The following is a 22,315-nucleotide window of genomic DNA, read 5'->3' as shown; positions in this document are numbered from 1 at the left end:
GTAATTATCCAAGGTGATTAAGCACAAGATTAGTGAGTGATTAGTGTTTATAGGCCTAGAGAGAGTGTTGCTAGTGATTACTGCCTAGAGAGTGGATCAAGGAGTGATTCAACCTTATACCAAGTGATATATCGATACCTTAGAATCTTGGTGACTCATCAGCAAGCTTGTTGACCCCTCCAACTTAGTGTGGAGCGATGGCAAGGTGATTGTGCTGGGACACAGAGACCCTTGTCTTGGTGGCTCAAGCACCAAAGTGATCACGGCGGTAAGAAACCAGAAGAGGAGCTAGTGGTGAGATCTTGCCTTGGTGGCTCATCCGGGTGGAGCTCCATCGTGGATTAGGAGTGGCATTCATGCCATCGATATCACGAAAAAAAAATCTTTGTGCCAAGTTTACTCTCTCTATCTTATTTATATCTCCACATTTACATTCTTACAATTTACCTTTTTTAGATAGATTACAAGCGGTTTGATCGGTAGAGTAGATACATTAGATAAATCTTAAATACATTTAGATAGAAATTGATATAGATTTATCTTGGATTATTTTTAAAGCCAAAATAGTTCTAAATATCCTAATTCAATCCCTCTTAGGACGTCACCAATCTCTTTAACAGGAGAATTGTGATAGCTAGTATCTTTTGCGTATTTCACGTGCAGGTGTTATATGCATGTGAATTTTGCTTGGCTATATTGTTATTTTTTCCATTTCTTCCTATTTTTGTGACATGTGAACTGCTGTCAGGCTTGATGGTTCTTGTTGTGTCATAGGTTTGGACTAGTTCCATGATTGTCAGAAGGTAGCTTGTTATTTGATCAAAACAAAATGGACTGCACATTTTGAGTCTTTTTGACTAACATACAATCGCAAGTGAATTATGCTTTTCCTAGGGCAGGTCTCTAACAATGGTGTGGAGGAAGAATCAGGGGTTGCCACCATCCGATCGGAGCGAGTGTGTGTAGCCTCATAAGGTAAGGTAGGAGGTTGTGTAGGATCTGATGTTTTGCATGATCACCGGTCAGCAGTCGTGTGGTGTTCATTTGCCTTTTAGCCATGGAGATGTTTTTGTTAAATATGTGGTCAAACAATTTGTTGCTAGACATACACACTTTTATTTATCTGCAATGGTGTACTATTCCATCCACTTCTACAAGACACGGTCTGCCCCTCGATTTTGCACACATAGATCTCGAAGCATAGCAATAAAGGTGGACGATGCAGTGGAGCAGCTGCTCTCCTATGCTACCCTGCGCGCAGCCACACAACAATACAAGACGGGGCAGGGAACAGCGTACACATGTATCTCACTCACATCACGGTACTTCAGTGATTAGGAACTTAATGCATCATTTACGTACGGAGTAGGGCGTGAGGAGTGACGACGCTATATCATAAGCTGTGCACAATGGCAGGGTTAGTCTCTAGAGACGGTAACAGATTCGTTACATGCCATGCCATCACATTCTAAATTCATGCAAAGGAGTTATTTCAGTTTTAGACGACTAAAACCACAATTTAGTGTTTGTGCTTCCCTTAATGCGATCAGTGCAGTTATAGGCATTAACAAACAAAAATATGTGCCGAAGCGACCCTAGAGACATAACTGGACTGCGTTGAAATAGGCACATTAACTAACTATTCATGCTGTCTAACCTAATACCATGGAAACGCTCAGTTCAACCTTTCAAAACATCAGGTCCCTAGAGAAAGGTCCAAACCCCATGTACATTACCAATGGAACAGAATCAATCACCAGCACAGAACAACACGCTTATATATGTATGTAAGCTCCCCCATAATGGCCTAATGTCAGACACCACACCAATAAAAGAAACGGACATGTCTGGTTCAACAGTGAAAAATTGCCTAACATGTGTGTGTTGGCAGTAAAAATAAAAAACTTTATCAGCAAACTCAAGATCAAAGGCTCAACTGCCTAACAATATGCAAAAGTATTTTGTGAGCACAACGTCACATTAACACCCCCAAGCATTCTGACACGCGTACGAGGATAAAAGCGTTTAGGGGCTAATCCATGACAAGTAGAAAATGGGTACAGGCTCCGCGGGACCCAGATTGAAAACAAGGGAACCTTCTACTACTCCTAGAGGGTGGGAGTAGAAATCAGATCAGAGAGTCAATGTTGTCAGGGGCAGTGTAGGCTTTTGGCCTAAACCTAATTAATCTCTCTTTTCCTGCATCTACTCACGTCCGCACATCATCGCTGACGTGACGTTCATTTGAGTAGGGCGGCGGCGCTACGGCTTGTGGAGCGAGGCAGCATGAAAGATTGAGAAATGGGGAGGCAGTGAGAGTCGGATGTGCGCTGCCGGCGTGAAGATTGAGTGGCGCACGCAATGTCATCAGCAAGGATCCCGAGCATGTGTCATATGATCTGAACTGATGGAGTACTGCTCAATTGCATCAGTTGCGCTACTATCTGGGCACAAATTTTCCATTCCAACAACAGTCTTCGTGGCGGCCTATACGCTCTACGAATCGAGAAAGATTTATCTGGTCCTTATTTAGATTATTTGTATAGTTATCACTAGATGAAGTATGTTATTTGATTAACCAAAGTTTCTTATGTTCAACTTTACAGAGATGCATCAGCACAACAATGCACGGTGGCCCTTATAAAATCATTTATCAGCACATGACTACTAACCAACAATAGCATGAAAAAATTATATTAACAACCTGAACATGGAGAACAAATTGATGTGTCTAAGGTTTGGAAGCGACAACGTAAAACAGAAGTATCAGCCCCAAGTTTTAACAACCCAGTAAGATTAAAGTGGTTCATTTGATATCCGCTAGGGGGAAATGGTATTGAGGGAAAGATAGTATCTATTTGTTAACATAAATCAATTGAAGATAGAGATTAACACGGTATCATAAACAGCTTATAAAGTGATCTATCTAAACAGCAAAACAGCTAAAATCTAATTTCCGCATTAGTAATTTAACCTTATCTATCCTTAGCCCAATCTGCAGTATGCTTTTACCCACATTAAATCAATCCTTGTTCCGGTATTATTCAAATATTGGAGCCTGGGTACTAAACTGCTAGAGTATGTCTACGAATATCTTGCAGGTAATGTCTAGTGAACTCCAACACATAGATTGTCACTGGGTAGCAATTCAAAACAGCAAACTGATCAGGTGGTACCTATGTTCAAAGGCAAAATGCACACCTCCAAATATCGGAGAGAAAAAAGTTGCCTATTGTCCGATTTCTTCAGTTCTGAATTTAATATATACTACCTCTATTCATTTTTAATTCATGTTCGAGGTTGAAAAGTACACTTATTTGGTGTAATATGATTCCAAAGAGGCATGCTTACACTTTCATATAGTACCCCAACAGCCCAACCTAATTTAATGTGTGCTTAAATTTACAAGACGTGATGCCTTTGTTCATTCGTCACAACATTAGGTATAGGAGACAAATGAATTCAATGAGATAGTTTAGGGAAGCAAGTGGGTACCTAATTGGCAGTTTTAGGTTACTTTAGTTCATTTGCATCCCTATTGTTTATGGTGGAACCGTGGAAGTGCATCTTTAGTTCGACTGAGTGAGTTCTAGGTCGATCTAATGACCCTGGAAAAGCAAAACTTGCATCCCTAAAATAGGTAGACACAACTAGTACATACATAGACATCTTTCACTTTTTTTCTTAATATGTGATCATTAGTTAAAATAATAAATAAAAAAGATTGGTGGGGATATGACTTGTTGCTAGCAAACTGCTGCTCTAAATAAGACCAAACATTCTAGATTAAACATGGACTACATTTAACAGGGCACTCCATGAATCTAGAACCACACACGGCACTCGGCGGTCAATCACCATGGACCATGCTCCCTTGAAGCTTGAAACCGTAAGAATTACACCTTAAGCAGTACAATCAAGAGTCGAGAGACCAAATCATTCCCTAAATGATAGTCCAAGGATTTCTGGCATTGGCGAGTCAGCTTTCTGTGGAGATGGCTATGCATTCCAAGAAATTTGAGGTGTCCTTGAGTGTTCACACATCTATTAACTGTTTTTGCTAATAAATATTCGGCTGGACTCTCAGCCATAGTATACCTTGATTTATCAAGTAATCAAATGGGCATATCTATCAGCAAATAAGATTAAGAAATGTAAAATCTGCTTGATGTAAACAAGTGCAAAAAGAAGGCTGCCGAGGATTACTTCAACAGTTTCACCAACAATTTCTCTTCTTACCTTCGATGAAGGCTCTATTACTGAATCTTTAATACAGGAAAAGCAATGACATCCCTGATGCTCGCAGAGTTTGTCAAAAGCATTACTAACCGGTCGATACCGAGGCCCTAAGGAGTTAAAGTACCAAAAAAATTAGTTAACAAGAGACAAAGGAGCTCAATAAATTATTAAGTGAATAATTACAAGAACAATAGCATTTTAGCAGCCATGGAAAGACACAATGTGCAAGCATTTTATCGGTCATACCATTCCAGAAGCTGGTGGCATTCCGTATTCTAATGAAGTCAAGAAGTCTTCATCTAAAGACACTTCATAGGAATAATCGTCCTCATCTCCTTGACCTTTAGTAGATTTGACCTCCTTAGCATTGTGCTGTTTTATTTGATTTTCAAAACGGCTCCTCTGCAATTAAAAAAAGGGTGGTCATTTCAAACTAAAATGATTTATTAAGTGATAAGAAGTCGAGACATAATTCAAGGCATGGAGCTAACAAGTGTGAAGTGATTTCCAGCTATCCTAATAATCATCAAAATAACATGTCTTATCACTCAGGGACTGAATTATAACTTTTTCTCTCCCTGTATTCTAAGGTAGATGCTTTTGGAGGGAGTTTGATAGCCCTCTCGAGCTGTAATGTGGTGACACACCACCAGCAGACTGTTGGAAGTTAACCAACCGCCTTGGTTCAGCCTTTCTCGTAAATTTTATAGGACATTCAACTAAGGCCCTGTTTGTTTCAGATCAGGATTATAATAAGCGGTTTATAGATAGTGGATTATAATAAGTTGGATTATGATAAGCTAGAGGGAAATAAGCTGTGAGCTGTTTGGCGATCTAGATTATTAGAGTTTAGATTATTGACAAAAGTATGTAATGCGCTCAATAGGGGGTGGAGGATTCGGATGTAGGATGGGGGGAGTGGCATTAGCGGGTAATTTTTCCTAAATTTGATGGGTAGTATAGTAAAAGACCAAAATAAGCTGAAATAAACTCTTTTTCACAGCTTATGGGATTATTATAATCTAAGATTCAGCTTATAATAATCTGAACAAATAAGCTAGCTGTTTGTTTCAGCTCAGAACAAATAAGCTAGCTTATTATAATCCTGAGCTAAAACAAATAGGGCCTAAGCCCACGCTAATATCAATAGAAACGCATGTCACGTATCGACCGTTGTTAGAAATAGCAACTTGTATTTAATGGTAGTGCCATGGAGACAATATATAGAGTATATGAGGAAAACCCTATGACTAGAAGATTACCATAATAACCTTGACTATTATACCCTTAAAACCCTTGCCCCCCTCCAATGCTAGGCGTGTTGCGTTTGAAATTTGTGACACTAAGTAATAAACTTAGACAAAGTAAAACCAATACATACAAAAATTATCTTTTCAAAGCCGTTGTAGAGTGGAGCCTTAGTAATCCTGTCGAATCAAACCGCAGAAGTGCAAAACGAAGCACACACGTAGAGTTGTGATGATAACAAGAAAATAATGCCCTTGGCCAAGAATCGCAACAAAACGACAACAAGTAGCAAGATGACAAACAAAAATTGTCACTAAAGCTACAGAAAGACCAAAATGACAAAAGGATGCCTTTGATCAAGAATTGCAAACAAAACAATCAGATGTCGCAAGACAACAGAGTTGTCACTAAAGCTACAAAAACGACCTAGATGACGTTGTTGCATCAATAACTGCAGGAAATATTAGCTAAACAAAGATGAATATTTAGCTAACCACAAAAGAAATCAACTAATTGACGAAGGAATATGTGGACTCGCATGGCATAGACGAACACAAAAAGAGATTGAGACTTGGTTGTGGACGTAACGGAAACAAAGACTAAGCTAGACGTAAAAATGCTAGTACGAGACTCAATATACTAGCAGACTGTAGCACCGCAGCTCAAACAACCGTTGCAAGCAGTGAGCACAACCAAACTAGTATGAGCATGATCTAGCCCAAAGGAAGAGTAGCTCGCTAGTGGCAGACGATCACGGTCAGCAACAAGAGCAGAACGGCCTAGAAACATCAACCAAGCAGAGTCCGATCTAATCAGAATCAGCAGCAACCACAAAGGCCAGTGACGACACCTTCCAAGAAGAGTCCCCAACCACGGCCGGAATACGCCCGTCTCAATGGGGAGCTCGTACGCAGCATTGCCAGCGAGGTCGAGAAAGCTGAACTTGTCCAACGCCCACACCCACTCCACCTTAAGGAGGTAAATGAGGGCAGCAATGAGGTCGTAGATGGCGAGGATCTAGGCGAGCCCAACCACACGGAGTGACATGGAGTGGATCTTCTCCCGCCACCACATCATGTAGACCAGCGACACCACGAACATTGTGAAGAAGATGAGGTTCTCCTGCGGCCCCAACCTGCACCCACACCCACTCCCCCTTGCAGGCCGATGGAGCCGAGTGTCTAGCCACCGTCAACAAATATCAGCGAGGACGGTCTCCAACGAGCATAGTAGAGCATCAAGTCGCCGCCGACGAAGATTCGCTTGGACTAACAAGCGCGGGCGGGCGGCGACAGGGGTGGCCCGAAGTGGATGACAGAGAGGCGGATCCGACCGGGGAGAGTCAGATACGGCTAGCGACGGGGTCGACAGGTCATGCGATGGCGGATGTAGCCAAGTGATGACCACCTGCGCGCCACGAGCGAACAGCACGAAACGCAGAGGGCAACTCCGAGCATCAAACGTAGCGGAGATGCAAATCGCAACAAAGGCGAGCGGATGAAGGGGAGGGCGATGGATCCGACGGGTGGAAAAGAGAGAGCCGAAGGAGGAAGAAAAAATCGGCGATTTTGGCTAGATCGGGACGAGTTGTAGTGTCCAAAAAAACCTAACTCTAATACCATGTTAGAAATAGCAACTTGATTCAATGTTAGCTCACTAGTGGCAATATATAGAGTACATGTGGGACACCCTAGGATTAGGAGATTACCATAACTGTTTGTTCCAAATTAGGTATTTTTAGTGATCTGCTAGCTTTAGTTTAACCAAGGTTTTAGGGCCCTTGCACATGAACCCAAGCTAAAAGATCAGAGGTCAGAGGGAGAAAAACTTTTGAATATAAAGAAAATTTTCACATCACTAGAACATTCTATACCACACTAAAACATTGTATACCACACTGGATAATTTTAAATGGTGTCAACTACGAACAAATTTTAAATGTTCGCACATAATCAAGGGACAGAAAAACTTTTCAATACTTGATACTCTTTACAAAGCGTCACAAAGAGATGCAGCAAATGATGGCACTTAGGCATGCATAAGAAAATAAGACATTCTTACCTGATCAATTGGGTCCGTGAGCTCAGAAAATGCATTGCCAATCTCACGACCACATACGAATAGTTCGAACCGCTCAGTAAGACCAGCATAACTACAGCAAGAGAAAAGAACTGTTGAGATTACAAAAGTTCATGATATAAACTGAACACTCTGATCAGATAATCAATACAAACAACACAAATAATTTGTATCAAAAGTTCACTAGCATCCAGTAACATACACTACATAGTATGAAAATGTGCACATGTGCAAAAAATATTTCGAACTTTTAAGAAGAGCAGCATAACCTTATTAATGTTGACTCTGGCCCCGATGACTTTACCTTCGCCGACTTCGACTACATCGACCATGTGGCATCCTTGACCCCTCACAAACATCGGTCAAGAGGGGCTACAGAGGGCACCTAGGTTAAAATCTTGTCTTGGCTTCCAAGTGTTTGGCCGGCGCTCGTGAGCGAAGACACGAAGACATCATTGACTTCGACGAGCCTCGGCAGCAGCCTTAAACCTCTGCTACATCGACTACGTTGAAGCCACACCTTGGGCTACGGAGGAAGAAGTACCTTCGACTTTGCCAAGCACCAAAGTCCTCAACCTTCACCGAAGACCCCTTTGTCGAGCATGACGAAGCGTAGTTATATGAGTATCTAGCTCTAGCAATCATGTAAAGACCTGCGCGATGTATGTGCTCTTTTCTCCATACCCTTTTTCCCACTAGGTTTTTGGATGGAGTTTTTAGTAACATGTACATGTCAACAACAAGCATGGGCCCTTTCCTAGTTAAAGCTACTCAGCTATCCCATCAGAGCTCACAGCTAAGGAGCTACTATTGGGGGGAAAGGCCCAGGCTTAGAAGGGAGCCTATGTCGGCAAGCCGAAGGAACCATTCAGACTCTCAGCGTCGCATGAACGGTTCCGATGGCTGGGACGGGTGAAGCCTTCGTCGGGCCTTCGGAGCTCGACTGAAAGGCTTCGCACGACGTCGCGATAGAGTCATTCGAAGGGACGCAAAAAGTGTTGCCAAGCAGAGATATTCGGGAGTCCAAGCGAAGGGTGACCCAAGTCTGACACGAAGACAGAGGAAAGGGCGAAGGAATGGTTAAGGAAGGACCGCTACTAGCGACCGAAGACCATGAAAGACCATGAAGGGCAAGATTGTAAATGATATGGATGTACTCAAGATAGTACCATATTACCCGTGAATACGTCGAGAATGTGGCAGTTAGAGTGGTAATTTCGTAAATTGTACTAGGGAGCGGTTAGTTACGGACGATAAATAGGGCGTGAATGTAATTGACAAGAGGAAGGACAATTAATGGCATTGAAAGCTTCTCTACTATGTGTATGTTTCCCTCTAGCCTTCGGACCACTCCGGAGTCCGGAGACCCTCCACTTTGTTCGGGAACACAAGTTCCCGACAACTGTTTTTGTTCGATTTGATGTCTCATCTTCTTTTGTTCAGGATCTTCGAAGCAGAAGTGTCATTGGGACTGGACATCGCAGTAGAGGGTCTCCTAGCCTCTACATTTTGGACACTTTGCGTCTTCCTCCTTGCACCAGTTCCATAGCTCGTGTGTCATCTGTTGCATTGTCATCCGCTTCATCTTTTGTCAAGTGGCATCATCGTCTTGGACGCATGTGGATCTCGTCTATCCACTTTGATTCGTCAGGGTCGTTTAGTCATATGTCTATTGAGTCCACTTCTCATTGTAAAGGCTGCAAGCTTGGTAAACAGCTACAACTCCCATATTCCAATAGTACTTATCATTCTACTATACCTTTTGATCTTATTCATTCTGATGGGGTCCTTCACATTTTGCTTCTAAAGGTGGTTATAGTTATTATGTTATTTTTATTGATGATCACTTTCGATATACTTGAATTTACGGAGTATTTCATTAAACATCACTTCCAATTGTGTTCTATATATCAATATTTTGCTCGTATGGTCCATACTCAGTTTTCTACTTCCGTTAGAGTTATACGCTTCAACTCTAGAGACGAATACCTATCTTCTGTTTTTCGTCAGTTACTCACGTCTGAGCACTCTTGCTCAGCTCTCATGCTCAAAATAGCATTGTTGAATGTAAGCATTGTCATCTCATAGAGACTACTTGCACACTCTTCATTGCATCATTTGTTCCTCCTTATTTATGTGGAGAAGCTGTTTCTACAGCTGTTTATCTTATTAATCAAAAACTGTCTTCAAAGCTGGCTGGAAAATGCCCTAGTGAGGCTTTTTTATACTCCTCCTAGCTACGATCATCTTTGGGTTTTTGGATGTACTTGCTATGTCTTGCTTACATCTCATGTGCAGACTAAGTTGTCTGCCTAGTCGTTTACTCTGTTGGTGTTTTTCTTAGTTATAGTCATGAGCATAAGGGTTATCGTTGTTATGATCCTTCCTCTCGTTGCATACGTATTTCTCGTGATATGGCTTTTGTTGGGGACCATCCTTTCTTCTACGACCCTTCCACTCAGCCCTCGTCCTCTCCTAGAGTTCACTTCCTTCCTCTGTCTTCCTCCTCCTTTATTTGGTGATGATGCCCATATTCCATCTCCTTCCCCTACGCCTACTACTCTTTCCATCCCACCCACCTCTAATTCAGTTTCAGCTCCCCCACCTATTCTTGATCCCTCCCCGTATATCCCACTCAATACTGCTCCGGATTCAGCTCCTCCAACACATATTCTACATATCACACATGCGTATACTCATCGAACCATAGTTCCTTCTAATCATCCGTCGACTCCTACCTCTTCGGCCAATCTTGATGTTCCTGTTTTAGTTGATTCTGATGTTGTTGATGAGTTGCCTACTGGTCTCCATTATAATCTAGGTGATCATGCTACTATTGAGGCTCCTAAGATGTGGGGTTGTTGTGCGAGTGTTGTAGTTGTTAAGGAGCCATCAGGAGGCATCAGTTATTACTGAGCGGCAGTTTGTGTAGTATGTGCTATGTTTGAAGAGCTTGCTACACTTGATCGTATAGGCACTTGGGATCTTGTTCCTTTACCATTTCATAATGTTCCTATCACATGTAAGTGGGTGTTCAAAATTAAGACCAAATCAAACATTTCCATTAAGAGATACAAAGCTCGTCTTGTTGCTAGAGGTTTTCAACAGACTAATGGACGAGATTATCATGAGACATTTGCTCATGTTACTCATATGACCACAGTTCGTACTCTGATTGCAGTGGTTGTTACTCATTCATGGACCATTTCTCGTATGGATGTTAAAAATGCTTTTCTTCAGGGTGATTTGCAAGAGAGTTTATATGCAGCCTAGGTGTTGATGCTCCTGCAGGATATGTTTGTCGTCTTCGCCGTATTTTATATGGTCTTAAATAAGCCCCTCGCGTTTGGTTTGAGCGTCTTGTTTCTGTCATTCAAGCTATTGGTTTTTCACCTAGTGATTATGATCCTGTTTTATTTGTTCATCTATCTTCACAAGGGCATACTTTGCTTCTCCTCAATGTTGATGATATGTTGATTACAAGAGATGATGTTGAGCATGTTGCAAATGTGAAGAAACAACTTTGGGAGCAATTCCAGATGTCTAATTTAGGCCTTCTTAGTTACTTTTTGGGGATTGAAGTTATGACTTCCACAAAGGGATTCTACCTTTAGGATCTCATGGCTGGCTCTAGCATTACTGATACTCGGGCGGTTGCTACACCTATGGAGTTTCATTTGTAGTTTCGTTCTACTGATGGCAGTGTTACTTGGATACGAACACGGGTGTCGAAATCCGACTTGGATTCGGTTGTCCGATTCGGCAAAGAAAATTTAGAAACGCAAAATACAACTCAGAATCCGACAAGATTGTCGAAATCCAACTCGGATTCAGGGTATCTGATTCAGCAAAAAAAAATTGGACACGGGTGTCTAGGTAACACTGATTGATGGCACACCCATTCAAGACTCCTCTCGATATCGTCGTATTGTGGGTAGTTTTGTTTATTTCACTGTCACCAAGCCTGATATTGCTCATGCAATTCATATTTTGAGCTAGTTTGTGAGTACCCCCACTTTTGTGCATTTTTTTTAATTTTCTTTGGGTGTTACGTTACTTGAGGGGACGTCATCTCAAAGCTTGTTCTATACCCATTCTAGTCTGTTTCAACTTTATGCTTACTCGGACTCCACTTAGGCGAGTGATCCAATGGATCGTCGTTCTATCACTGGTTATTGTATTCTTCTTGGTACTTCTCTTACATGAAAATCCAAGAAGCAGGTTGTTGTATCATGTTCTAGTACATAGGCAAAACTTCGAATCCTTGCCACTACTACTTCAGATATTGTATGGCTTCACTGGTTGTTGGCTGAATTTGGAGTCTCTTATGAAACACCCACCTCTTCTATGTGAGAACACTGGCACCATACAGATTGCTAATGATACTGTGAAGCATGAACTCACGAATCATATTGTTGTTGATGCTTCATTTACTCGGTCTTATTGTCATAAAAAACAATTGCTCTTTAGTAGCCATTAGAGTTATAAGTTGTAGACTTCTTCACCAAAATACAAACTCGAGAGCATCATAGGCTTTATTTGCTCAAACTCAATGTTTCTGAGCCTCCTAAACTACCTTGTTTGAGGGGGGTGTTAAGTATATATCTAGGCCCATATACTCTTGACCCATGAGGACTCTATATATTGACATCAAGGCTAATAGATGGATTTCTTTATCTTCCCATAACATACAGGTGGTAAGAATACAAGGCCTTGATTACATCTATAGTTCCAATTGGTATGGATTTACATCAAAGTTATATCTGAGCATATATAACCAATGCATATGATTATTTGAATCTAAGATCATTTTGGAAACCTAGACATTCAGTTCATAGCTTTGTGGCAAGCAGTTAGAACCATATTTACATTAGCACCAAAAACATGGAAATTCCGTAATCTCAACGCATAGGATATACTTAGAAGTATCCTAAAAAACTAAAACTAATATTTTTCATAGAATTGGTCTTTAAAATGCCTCTAAAAAGGTCTAAAAAGGAGGATTTAACCTGAGAAATACCCCTCCCTATCAAAATAATAAAATATGAGTCGCCTTTTGACTTTTGATGGTCCCAAAATTGAACTTTGAATGTTAGTTTCTTTTACATCATATTACCAATAATAATAAAAATTATCCTATGGAATCTAATAGTAAGATTTGTGTCATTAATTTATAATTATTTAAGAAATAGAAATCTTACAGCGTTTGACCCGTTTGACCCTCAAATACGTGGGCACTTGTAAAAATAACAGGTGGAGTACTTACCTCCGATGTGGTTTTGCCAATGGTGATATCTCAACTGGGTAATCAAGGACAAATGTTGGTTGTATAAGGGTAGATTCAACAACAGTCTCAAAAACCTAGCATGAGATGTAGAATTGTTGAATGAAGTTCTTGACAAAATGAAATTAGTTAAACCAACCAAGTTTCATTTAATGTAATGAAATTTAGAAACATGATATATAAAATACCAATATGCATGCTATTTTGCAGTTTCGAAGGATGTGATGTTTCAGTTTGATTACAATATGCTGCTTAGACAGCAGCCTAGCATTCACACAACATTTCAGTGCTACTCTAATCTGACCATACTTCTAGGCACATACATGTTCATTAACTGGAGAGGTAAACCAAGAAAGCACATTTTTCACTGTAATTTGAGATGTGCATATTGACTAAATTACATATTCCGTAAACTTTATTAGTAAACTCCTTATGCTTAATTCAACAGAAATATTCAATTAGATAAACTTTCTAACATGTCTCATATCCATGAAAAAGTTCTTTAAACAATATATTCGTATTCGTATTCATATGAAACATAGAAAGAAAAATTCCTTAAATACAGGAAACGAAGGCATATCAGATGACATGTTTACCCAACACAATAATAGTTCTAGTTCCCAAAATCAGGAGGCACATCAGATGGAACTGCTCATAAAATAAGAGAATGAAAACAATAATATCAGTTTAACGAGGCAGCAGCGAAGGGCAGGCAAGGAACAACAAAAAGTATTCAATTCCTTGATCGTCCTCAGGGCATGATGGCTGTGGAAACATCGCAATGATTGTGTGTTTAACGGGGCCGCCCCTAGGTGGAGACAGCGCTACAAGAGATCACTGATGAAGCGCGGCTGGCTGTGGATCATGGCGGGAGCAAAGGGGCTAGGTGCTCTATAGCAGGATTAGAGGCCTTCTGTTTCGGTCGTTTCTCTAAGTTCCCATGGCATGTTTGTTCATTTGAGTAGCCTGTGTTTTCTTTCTTTTCTGTTCCTTTTTTGCTTGTTTGTGGGGTTGCCCCTCGGGGCAGTGTAAGCAGACTGTTTTTTTTCCTTCTATCTCTAATACAAAGACGAGCAGCTCTCCTACGTGTTCGAGAAAAAAATAAACTATGAGCGGACCGGTTTTTTTTCTTCTATCTCTGATAAAAAGACGAGTAACTCTCCTACGTGTTCGAGGAAAAAAAAAAGAAAACTATAATATCAGTTGACAGATGCATCAGAGGTCATTGGAATTTGGTCCCTAAAGGTCTTGTATATTTTCTCTCTTCTTTTTCTTTATTCCTGTTCTTTGTCTTGTGTGTACTTAATATCCTTTCACCTGTTATATTATTATTTACGTACAGTAGGATCCTTTCCTAATGTTTTCCATAAAAGCTAGAATATACATGGAACATCTTGCTTGTTAAAAAACTGGGCATATATGTTCACCAAATTTTAATCAGTGCATCAAGCATTTAGTCATCCTGCCTGCAGTGCTCAGCTGCAGCCTCCCATTGCTGACAAGGCAGCTGTTAATAGAAGATTATTACTCATTTTTTGCATACATTTGTTTCTCTAACAAACACTTCACCTTCTTTAAGGCAAACAGTCTAACCCCACTTGTTAGGTAACCAAGAGAGGACCTTTAGTACCATCAGAAAGTATCATAAATGAAAACAAGTAAACAAAACGAGCCTCAAGATACCTCATTGAGAACATGTCCAACAGATGAACAGGCTTGCAATGAAGTACTTTCATTGCTTCCTACTTTGATCCTTGGCAGTCCACTTGCGGCATTTTTAGCAGCCTCGACATCTTGTCCAAAGCTGTAGAAGTCAATTCCAGTTGCTTCTTTGACAAGAGAATGCATTGTCTCCCTCCTCCATGGTCTTTCGAGGGAGATTTCAGTTCCCTGATTGATATGAAACAGCATATTGTTAACTAATGGGTAGGAAAAGACAGAAATGTACAACTGTGTGTCTAAGTGTCATTGCAAGTGTCTGCCTAGTTCACATCTACATAGGTACAACAAGGTCAGGATATAAGACCAGATACCAGTACAGCCACATATGCCAAGATAACTGTTGATGAGAAAAGTGGTGGAGACCAAAAACAGGTTTTGCAAGTAATGTGGTGATTTGGGGATATAAGCAACAAATGACAGCATGATTTTGATGTGATAAAACATACGTGTCCAGACAATCTAACCAAAAGACAGCGTGAATATATGCTCAAACTATTGGTAGAATAAAGACTAATTACCTGATAATCAATCTTAAGCTTGCCATGAGTAGCCATAGCACATCGAGTAACAATTTCTTCGGCAATATTCATCATGCTTTCATAGTCTGAATATGCTTCATACATCTAGTTTGCAAATATAAGTCAGCGAGTCAGACCTCATTTGAAGTATCACATTCTGCAACGCAAAAAGGAGGCAGACAAAGAAACATGGAATATGGTAAAGTAAACCATTAATAACATGCATTATGGAGGAAAAAAGATAAACTTCTACCTCAATAGTGGTAAATTCAGGATTATGACGAGTAGAGATGCCTTCATTCCGGAATATTCTTCCAATTTCATAAACCTTCTCAAACCCTCCAACCTGCACATTGTCAAAGGTCTCATAAGATTGTAAATAAGCAAAAGATGGGCGCTAAGGCAGAAGCTCTGTAGCAACTCATAGATCCACAGAGCATAGTCTCAATGATACCCATCAAATGCCTAAGAACAGCTGAACAAAGGCATTAAACACATGTTTCATGTAGCATAAAAATCCCAAATGGACATATTCCTCCAAAAAAGAAGCATCATATGTATCACCAAATCTTGTGAGTTTACTATTTTGGGAAAAAAATATTTGATATCTACCAGTAGAGAGGGGGGGTTAATCTGGAAAACGAACTACAAAGTTTATTGATAACAATTTTATTTACTTGCTAAATTAAGATCAAATTGACATAACTCGAATACAGTGGTCTGTTTAACATACGATTTTCCTACATTTAAGAAGATACTACATGCAGCATTCCCAGTAGTACACATATTTATTATATTGGAAAGCAATTGTATCGCAGAAAAGAATATTGTCACAGACTGGTTCGAGATAAAACTGTGTAGCTACCAAAAACTAGAGAAAAAAAATTGACTGTAACCTCACCAACATCCTTTTCAAATGCAGCTCTGTTGCAATCCTCAAGTAAAGATCTCTTTGGAGTGAGTTATGGTAGGTTATAAAAGGTCTTGCTTCAGCACCACCTGCTGCTCCCTGTTTACCATTTTGATGTGCAACATTGTAGAAAAATGAACAAAATCAGCCTTATGAATTAGAGTAAGATTTGGCAAATGAACAGAATGTGTCCTAAATCAGGCTAGTACAGAAGCATTACTGCGTTCGTGATATATTTAGGAGGAACATTTTAGTCAGTTATCTTTAGAGAGATTTATCAGATTTGAAATGGATCCTACACACATATTATTTCTTTGACATGACCTTAACACTTAAAATAGAAAAAATCGTTGTACAGCAATCTATCTCATTCATCTGCTTTGTCTACATCCCTCTTTCTATGTTTTTCCCCAAACTCATTGTAGTTTCCATCAGAATAAACAGCAGTGTCAGTTAGCCCAGAGAATTTCAGTATTGACCTCTTATCAGTTCAGTGATAATGTTATAGCTGCTTAGTCCTGCTGAATAACAAACTAAAGAATATGCAGGAAGCAAACCTGTAGAACTGGAGTTTCAACTTCAATGAAACAGAATGATTCCATTGTCTTGCGGATTTCAGAAACAACCTGTGAAATGCAAAAGTCTAAATTAAGCATAGGAACTATCATAAATATATGTCATCACTGTAATTATTCATAAAATTGGGTGATTTTAGAGGACCTAATGACATGATCTTACAATATGACAACATATGCATTAAAATTTCTCCATCCCACAACCTCCCTTTAACCCCTAAAGAAAAAATGTGATTCCCATGCTACATAAGGTTTGATATGATATGGGAGTTTCCAAATTAAATTATATAGTTTCAGTGAAAAGTCCATCAGAAGTGAGAACATACTTTTGGAATTACTCCCCATCTAGTTCACAAGTTTCAAAATAAAAATTCGGCACTCCATGTAGTCGATACCTTTGCTCTAGTTCGAAATACATCTGCAACCTCAGGGTTTGCAATCATGTCAACATACCTGTCATTAATTTAACGTAACACACAGATCAGAGTACTTTGCAGAACAATCTTGCAATCGTTCAGACTAGGAATGACAGAATAGCAACAAAGATGCTAAAACAATAATTCTGGAGGGAAAATGATAATTATTATCATTAGTGGAGCATCAAATTCTTGGATCTATAGGCAGTTCAAATATCATACATTGTGGTTGTAGGATGTACCACAAATGTGACCAGAATAAAGGACTATTGCATGCTTCACCCCTGGTAACAGGGTGTGATCTATAGTGATGAACCGATAACTGGTAATATACTAAAAATGATTGTTATCATTCTCTATAGCCACTATCCTGGATGAAGATTTGTAATGCCTATATAATACTATTAAATTACGACAACTAAATATGAATAATGTCGTAAAATTATCAAAATAACAACAATGTATTCCAATAGCAATACAAATCATCCAAATAAAGAAAACTACAATGACACATTACCAGCCTCAACAATTGCTTGTACGGCGATAGCATATATTACAGTGTTAATGGGCACTAGTTACAAACGGAAGAAAATATAAATATTATTCAAAAAATAGATGAAACAAGATGAAAGCTAACCTTTGACGATAACGTTTGTCCACATCAGTTAAGCCATGATACTTGTCTGGTAGTGGGAGTAAGGATTTTGTGAGGATTTCAAATTTTTTCACATAAACAGATAGTTCCCCTGCAGTGAACCCATCATGTCAATAATATAGACATTTGGTAACGAAACAACGAGAATAAACACTGAATCAATATTATTGATATCTATGGTTAATTACTAATTCCTCAAAAAGGAATTAAAACACGTGTGATGTAAATTTTGAGTGGCTCGAACTTGTGCAAGCAAGATATGTCCATATCAGGAAGGCTCTTTTAAAAAAATTGCATAAGCAGGTATAAGATATTTAAGCTTGTAATAGCTTCTAGGATCTGGACCAAGTACTTTAAACACACTGCAAAAACTCCGGGCACTCCTGAAGTCCTGAACAATCACGTCTTAACAGGTATAGATTATACTAACATGCCTACCCAAATTCTAATATAATAAATATAAAGTTCAGTCATTCACAGGCTCTGCATCATTCAGGCACTATCAGTCATAGATCCAGACTCTAGCAGACTTAATTCTTCAAATTTTGCAGCATTCTGTTATTTAGCTAGTTTTCCTTTCTTTCTTGCTTAACAACCTTCACATATTTTATTCTCTATCAGCGACAATGAAGCAGGTTCTTAGTTCAAATTTTGCACTATTCAAATTTAACCTATAATCAGATGGTCAATTGGTAATACTAGACTAACCTAGGTTTACATAAAAATGGATTTTTTTAAAAAAATGGGAGTCTAACTGGCAAAGTAGAAGTTTGAATGTTGCTCAGATATGGTGATTCTGAGCAAATAACTATAGAATATACTTCCATAAATTGGTAACCTATGATATAAAGTTCAGTTGAATGCTGACCAGTGAAACCACAGAGAAATAGAATAGCAGTATTCATGTAGCAGTAAAAGCAATTTTTGTACAATTATACTGAACCTTTGTCAGTCTTCTTTATGGATCCACTTGCACCTAATATATCACCAATATCAATAAATGCCTTCAGTTGCTCAAATTGGTCCTCTGAAAGGCTGTATTTCTCGCAGTAAAGCTACCGATAGCCAAAAGACAGAAAAAGGCTTAGAAACACATAATCAGTGCTGAACAAATTTCCTTGTTTCAGTAGCTACTAATCGCAATAAATACAATTGTAAACTGAAGGACATGATTTACCAATTTACATAATGACTTAACGAAAATAATTATCATTGACTAATGGACTGGTACCTAGTTCGGCAGCTACAAACAATTGGCTTACAAGTGTAACACTATCAAGTAGCATATCCACATCATATCAAATTCTAAAGCGAGATTGTACCCACGATGAGTTAGCAAAATACTACAAAAGATCACTCGACAAGTTCACATTTTTACATTATGCGATTAGGAGTGTTCAATGCAAGTTTTAAGCTGAGTTATCAAGGAAAACTCGGTTAACTGATGAAATAAGCCAAGTCAGTTACAAGATCAGACCTGAATAGTTCCGGTATCATCTCTTATAGTCATGAACGCGAGCTTTCCGAATGCCCTTCGGGCAACAATCCTCCCGGCAATGGACACGGCCGCCTCTTCACAGACCTCGCCATTCTCGAGATGGGTGTACTCCTCCTGAAGCTCCTTGGTCGTGTGAGTCCTATCCCACTTGTATGCGTATGGCTCGTAACCCTTCCCTCTTAGCTCCTCAACCTAACAGCCCGGCAAGCCATTGATCCCAAGCAGATCAGTAGTGGCATCGACCAAGACTTGGGGCAAACAGAATGCAGGCGCGCCAAAATGTAGAAGTACTAGTATAGGTGCAGCAGGTTGCGTCTGACAGAAAGCTGACCTTTTTGAGGCGGGTGGCGCGGATGGAGTCGCGGTCGGATGTGGAGGTGGAGGAGGAGGCGCTGCGGCGGCGGCGGTCCTGAGGTGGCTGCGGCGGCGGTTTTGCGGTGGCGGCGGTCCTGAGGTGGCTGCGGCGGCAGGTGTGAAGGTAGAGGGGCGTCGCGGCAGCGGCAACTGTGGCCGCGCGGGAGGCCCCGAAGCCGAAGAGATTGGAGGAAGCCCTCCACACCCGCAGCGCCTCCATTACTACAGCCGAGGGATGGGTCGGTTTGTCTCGTGGCGTCTCCGGACCGGACGGACGGCGAAACAAAAACTAATCTGGTTGCGCCGGCGCCTAGCCGCAGTGGGAGAGGGGGCGCTTGTTCGCCGGAACGGACGGCCAACGCAGTGCCGAGGATAGGGATCTAAGCTTCTAGCGGCTGCAGCACAGAGAGTAGTTTAAGGAGAAACCTTGGAAGGGCATGTGTAATCGTGTACCTTTGCCACGTTGGACTTTTCTCATGGACTCGCTAGCGTCCGAACGTCCGATCTAGTTTGTAGCATCGGACGATTCCGCATCATCCGACCAGATCACTTAAACCATCTCGTAGCCGCACGATTGAGAGTGAAAAATTTCCAGTGCAACACGTTGATCACGCGAATGTTCAATCCATCGTCTAATCCAATTAATAGTTTATTGCAACATCTAGAAATAGCGTTTGCAGTATCTGAAGTCAACGTTTGCAACATCGAAAAAATACACCAAAATAGCTTGTGTATGCATCCGATTCCGAGAGAAAAATTCTCACTGCAACATCCCGTTATATTACACACAACATTTCAAGCAAAAACCTATGGGATGTAGAATTTAGTGCAACATAAAAAATAACTATAGTAACAAATTTTCATAACGTCTGAAACATTATATTTGAACATCTGAAATATTGAAGATACGAAAATATAGGAATTAACTCAAATGGATAATTATTTTGGTTTGAATCTGTATACAAGAGATTTTGAGATGCAACATACGAAAATAACTATAACAACAAATGTTCATAACGTCTGAAACAGTAAATTTGAACATCTGAAACATTTGTGCATATAGTCTGCAACACAGCAAAACACAAATTATAACGAAATATTGTACGTAAATGCCCACCACAACATTGTATAATTTTTCACTTGTTGGACTGAGCGTCCGATGCATCGGGCGTAAGAAGAGTAGCATTATTGTTTTTTCATACCTCCTAATCATCAGCGCCTGTTAAACGAGAACATGTCTCAGTCGATGGGAGATGGTGGGGATGTGATAGAAATTGATTTAGAAGGGGCTTCCTTTATGGTCAGGCTTAAAACAGAGGTTAAACTAGTATAGGATGTAAGGACAAGGCGATGAGGATTTGACGTATGAGATAGGCACCGTTTTACATCCGTAATCATGGGCAGTAGGTAACTAAGCACAATGGTATGTTTTATTTGGCCTTTGTTACGAGATGTAATCAAAAGCAACCGCTATAAACGGTTATTGGTGGGGAAACACCTTTCCCTATGTATATATGTAAGACAATGGCACTGAAATGGAAATAATAGATTCATTCTCTTGATTCTCGAGTTCACTATTTCCTCTGAGTTACAACACGTTATCAGTATTTTGCTATCGGCCGGACTCACTTGAGGACTAAAAGAACATAGAGGACACTGACGCACAGAACAAAGCATCAGCCAAGAACAATATGGCAACAAAGGAAGGTCAAGCACATACAGGCAACTATGGACAAGGCTGGATTCAGACATACCTTCCATTCAAAGGTCTCTTACCCCTACTATTATTTTTGTGTCCCCTCTCACATGATCTTGCATGTGCCGTCCTTTGCATTAAATTCATCTACGGCCTCATCGGGACAGCAAAGTGACAATGGCAACGATCGACGACGCACAATGTGAAGGCAACGATGGCACACCCCATACGCTAGATCGCATTGTCGGTGTGCACATTTCTTCAGAGGCGGAAGCGCCCTTCGGCGGCGTGTGGCACCCGACGCCCATCCAGCTGCACCCGAGTCACGCAAATCTGGCGACACCCATCACAGCTCGCGGCGAGATGCCCGGCGATGGTAACCATATGAACGGCAACACATTGAACAAAAGGTGGTCGTCTGAACCACAGCGACAGAGTCACTTTGAGTGGCGGTAGCTGCACCATCACCTAGCACCGGTGACACCCAGCGACGTATCGACCACACTTCACTTCGCCGATAGAAAACCATAACCTTAACCCCCTAACCTTTATATGCACCAAGCCAAATGGGCTAGCTATTATAGGCCGGTGACTATTATGGGCCAGCTAAAACCCTGAGCTAAATAGGCCTAGTGGGCTGGCCAAATGGGCTAGCTAACCCAATAAGAGCCCAGCATTGTAAAATACTTATTTAAACCCTTAGATTTTTCTAATATTGAGTACCGACTGTAAAATTAATATAAAAATCTCAGTTTATATATATTTAAATCCTCATACTTATTATATATTATGTTATGTTTTATTACATAATGTAAAATTGCATTCCAAGCCCTTAGGTCTTCAGGAATTGCAAGTTCTTGTGTCTTACCACAATCTTTTAGTATTATCTCAGTAATACTTTATCATTTTATGTGATTGTAATTTCTTACACAATGCTTATTGCTTAATTGCAATTCAATATTCACCAATTTCTGCATTTTCAATACATATTTAAGCCTTAGCTTAAATACTATACAGGTGATTATGCAAAAAAAATTATGATTATCTTATTATTGTATCAGTATAAACACAAGGTAGTAGAGACTATGATATTTGCTATGGCAGTAGTGTCGTCCGTCTTA

General features: G+C 40.2%; 1 protein-coding gene across 3 annotated transcripts; it reads right to left on the bottom strand.

Annotated features, from left to right (window-relative positions):
• Nucleotides 1-4,023: 4,023 nt before the first annotated feature.
• LOC133926707 (lysine--tRNA ligase, chloroplastic/mitochondrial-like) lies at nucleotides 4,024-19,911 on the bottom strand. 3 transcript variants are annotated; one of them, XM_062372731.1, is made up of 14 exons: nucleotides 19,476-19,910; nucleotides 19,124-19,336; nucleotides 18,590-18,701; nucleotides 17,629-17,737; nucleotides 16,971-17,028; nucleotides 16,558-16,626; nucleotides 15,992-16,099; nucleotides 15,344-15,436; nucleotides 15,091-15,195; nucleotides 14,534-14,740; nucleotides 12,833-12,927; nucleotides 7,549-7,639; nucleotides 4,486-4,641; nucleotides 4,024-4,346 (listed from the first exon to the last, which is right to left on the bottom strand). In XM_062372731.1, exons 1-14 carry the CDS (start codon nucleotides 19,716-19,718, stop codon nucleotides 4,257-4,259), a joined length of 1,749 nt encoding a protein of 582 aa, XP_062228715.1. In that variant the 5' UTR covers nucleotides 19,719-19,910; the 3' UTR covers nucleotides 4,024-4,256. The 3 variants fall into 3 exon arrangements, with proteins under 3 accessions (XP_062228715.1, XP_062228716.1, XP_062228717.1); XM_062372732.1 differs by lacking the exons at nucleotides 7,549-7,639; nucleotides 12,833-12,927 and having other exon boundaries at nucleotides 19,476-19,911; XM_062372733.1 differs by lacking the exons at nucleotides 4,024-4,346; nucleotides 7,549-7,639 and having other exon boundaries at nucleotides 4,505-4,641; nucleotides 19,476-19,911.
• Nucleotides 19,912-22,315: the final 2,404 nt, after the last annotated feature.

Source organism: Phragmites australis, chromosome 8, assembly GCF_958298935.1.
Source record: "Phragmites australis chromosome 8, lpPhrAust1.1, whole genome shotgun sequence".
NCBI classification, from domain to species: Eukaryota; Viridiplantae; Streptophyta; class Magnoliopsida; order Poales; family Poaceae; genus Phragmites; species Phragmites australis.
The sequence above is the reverse complement of the archived record's forward strand: the minus strand, read 5'-3'. Positions and strand labels throughout refer to the sequence as shown.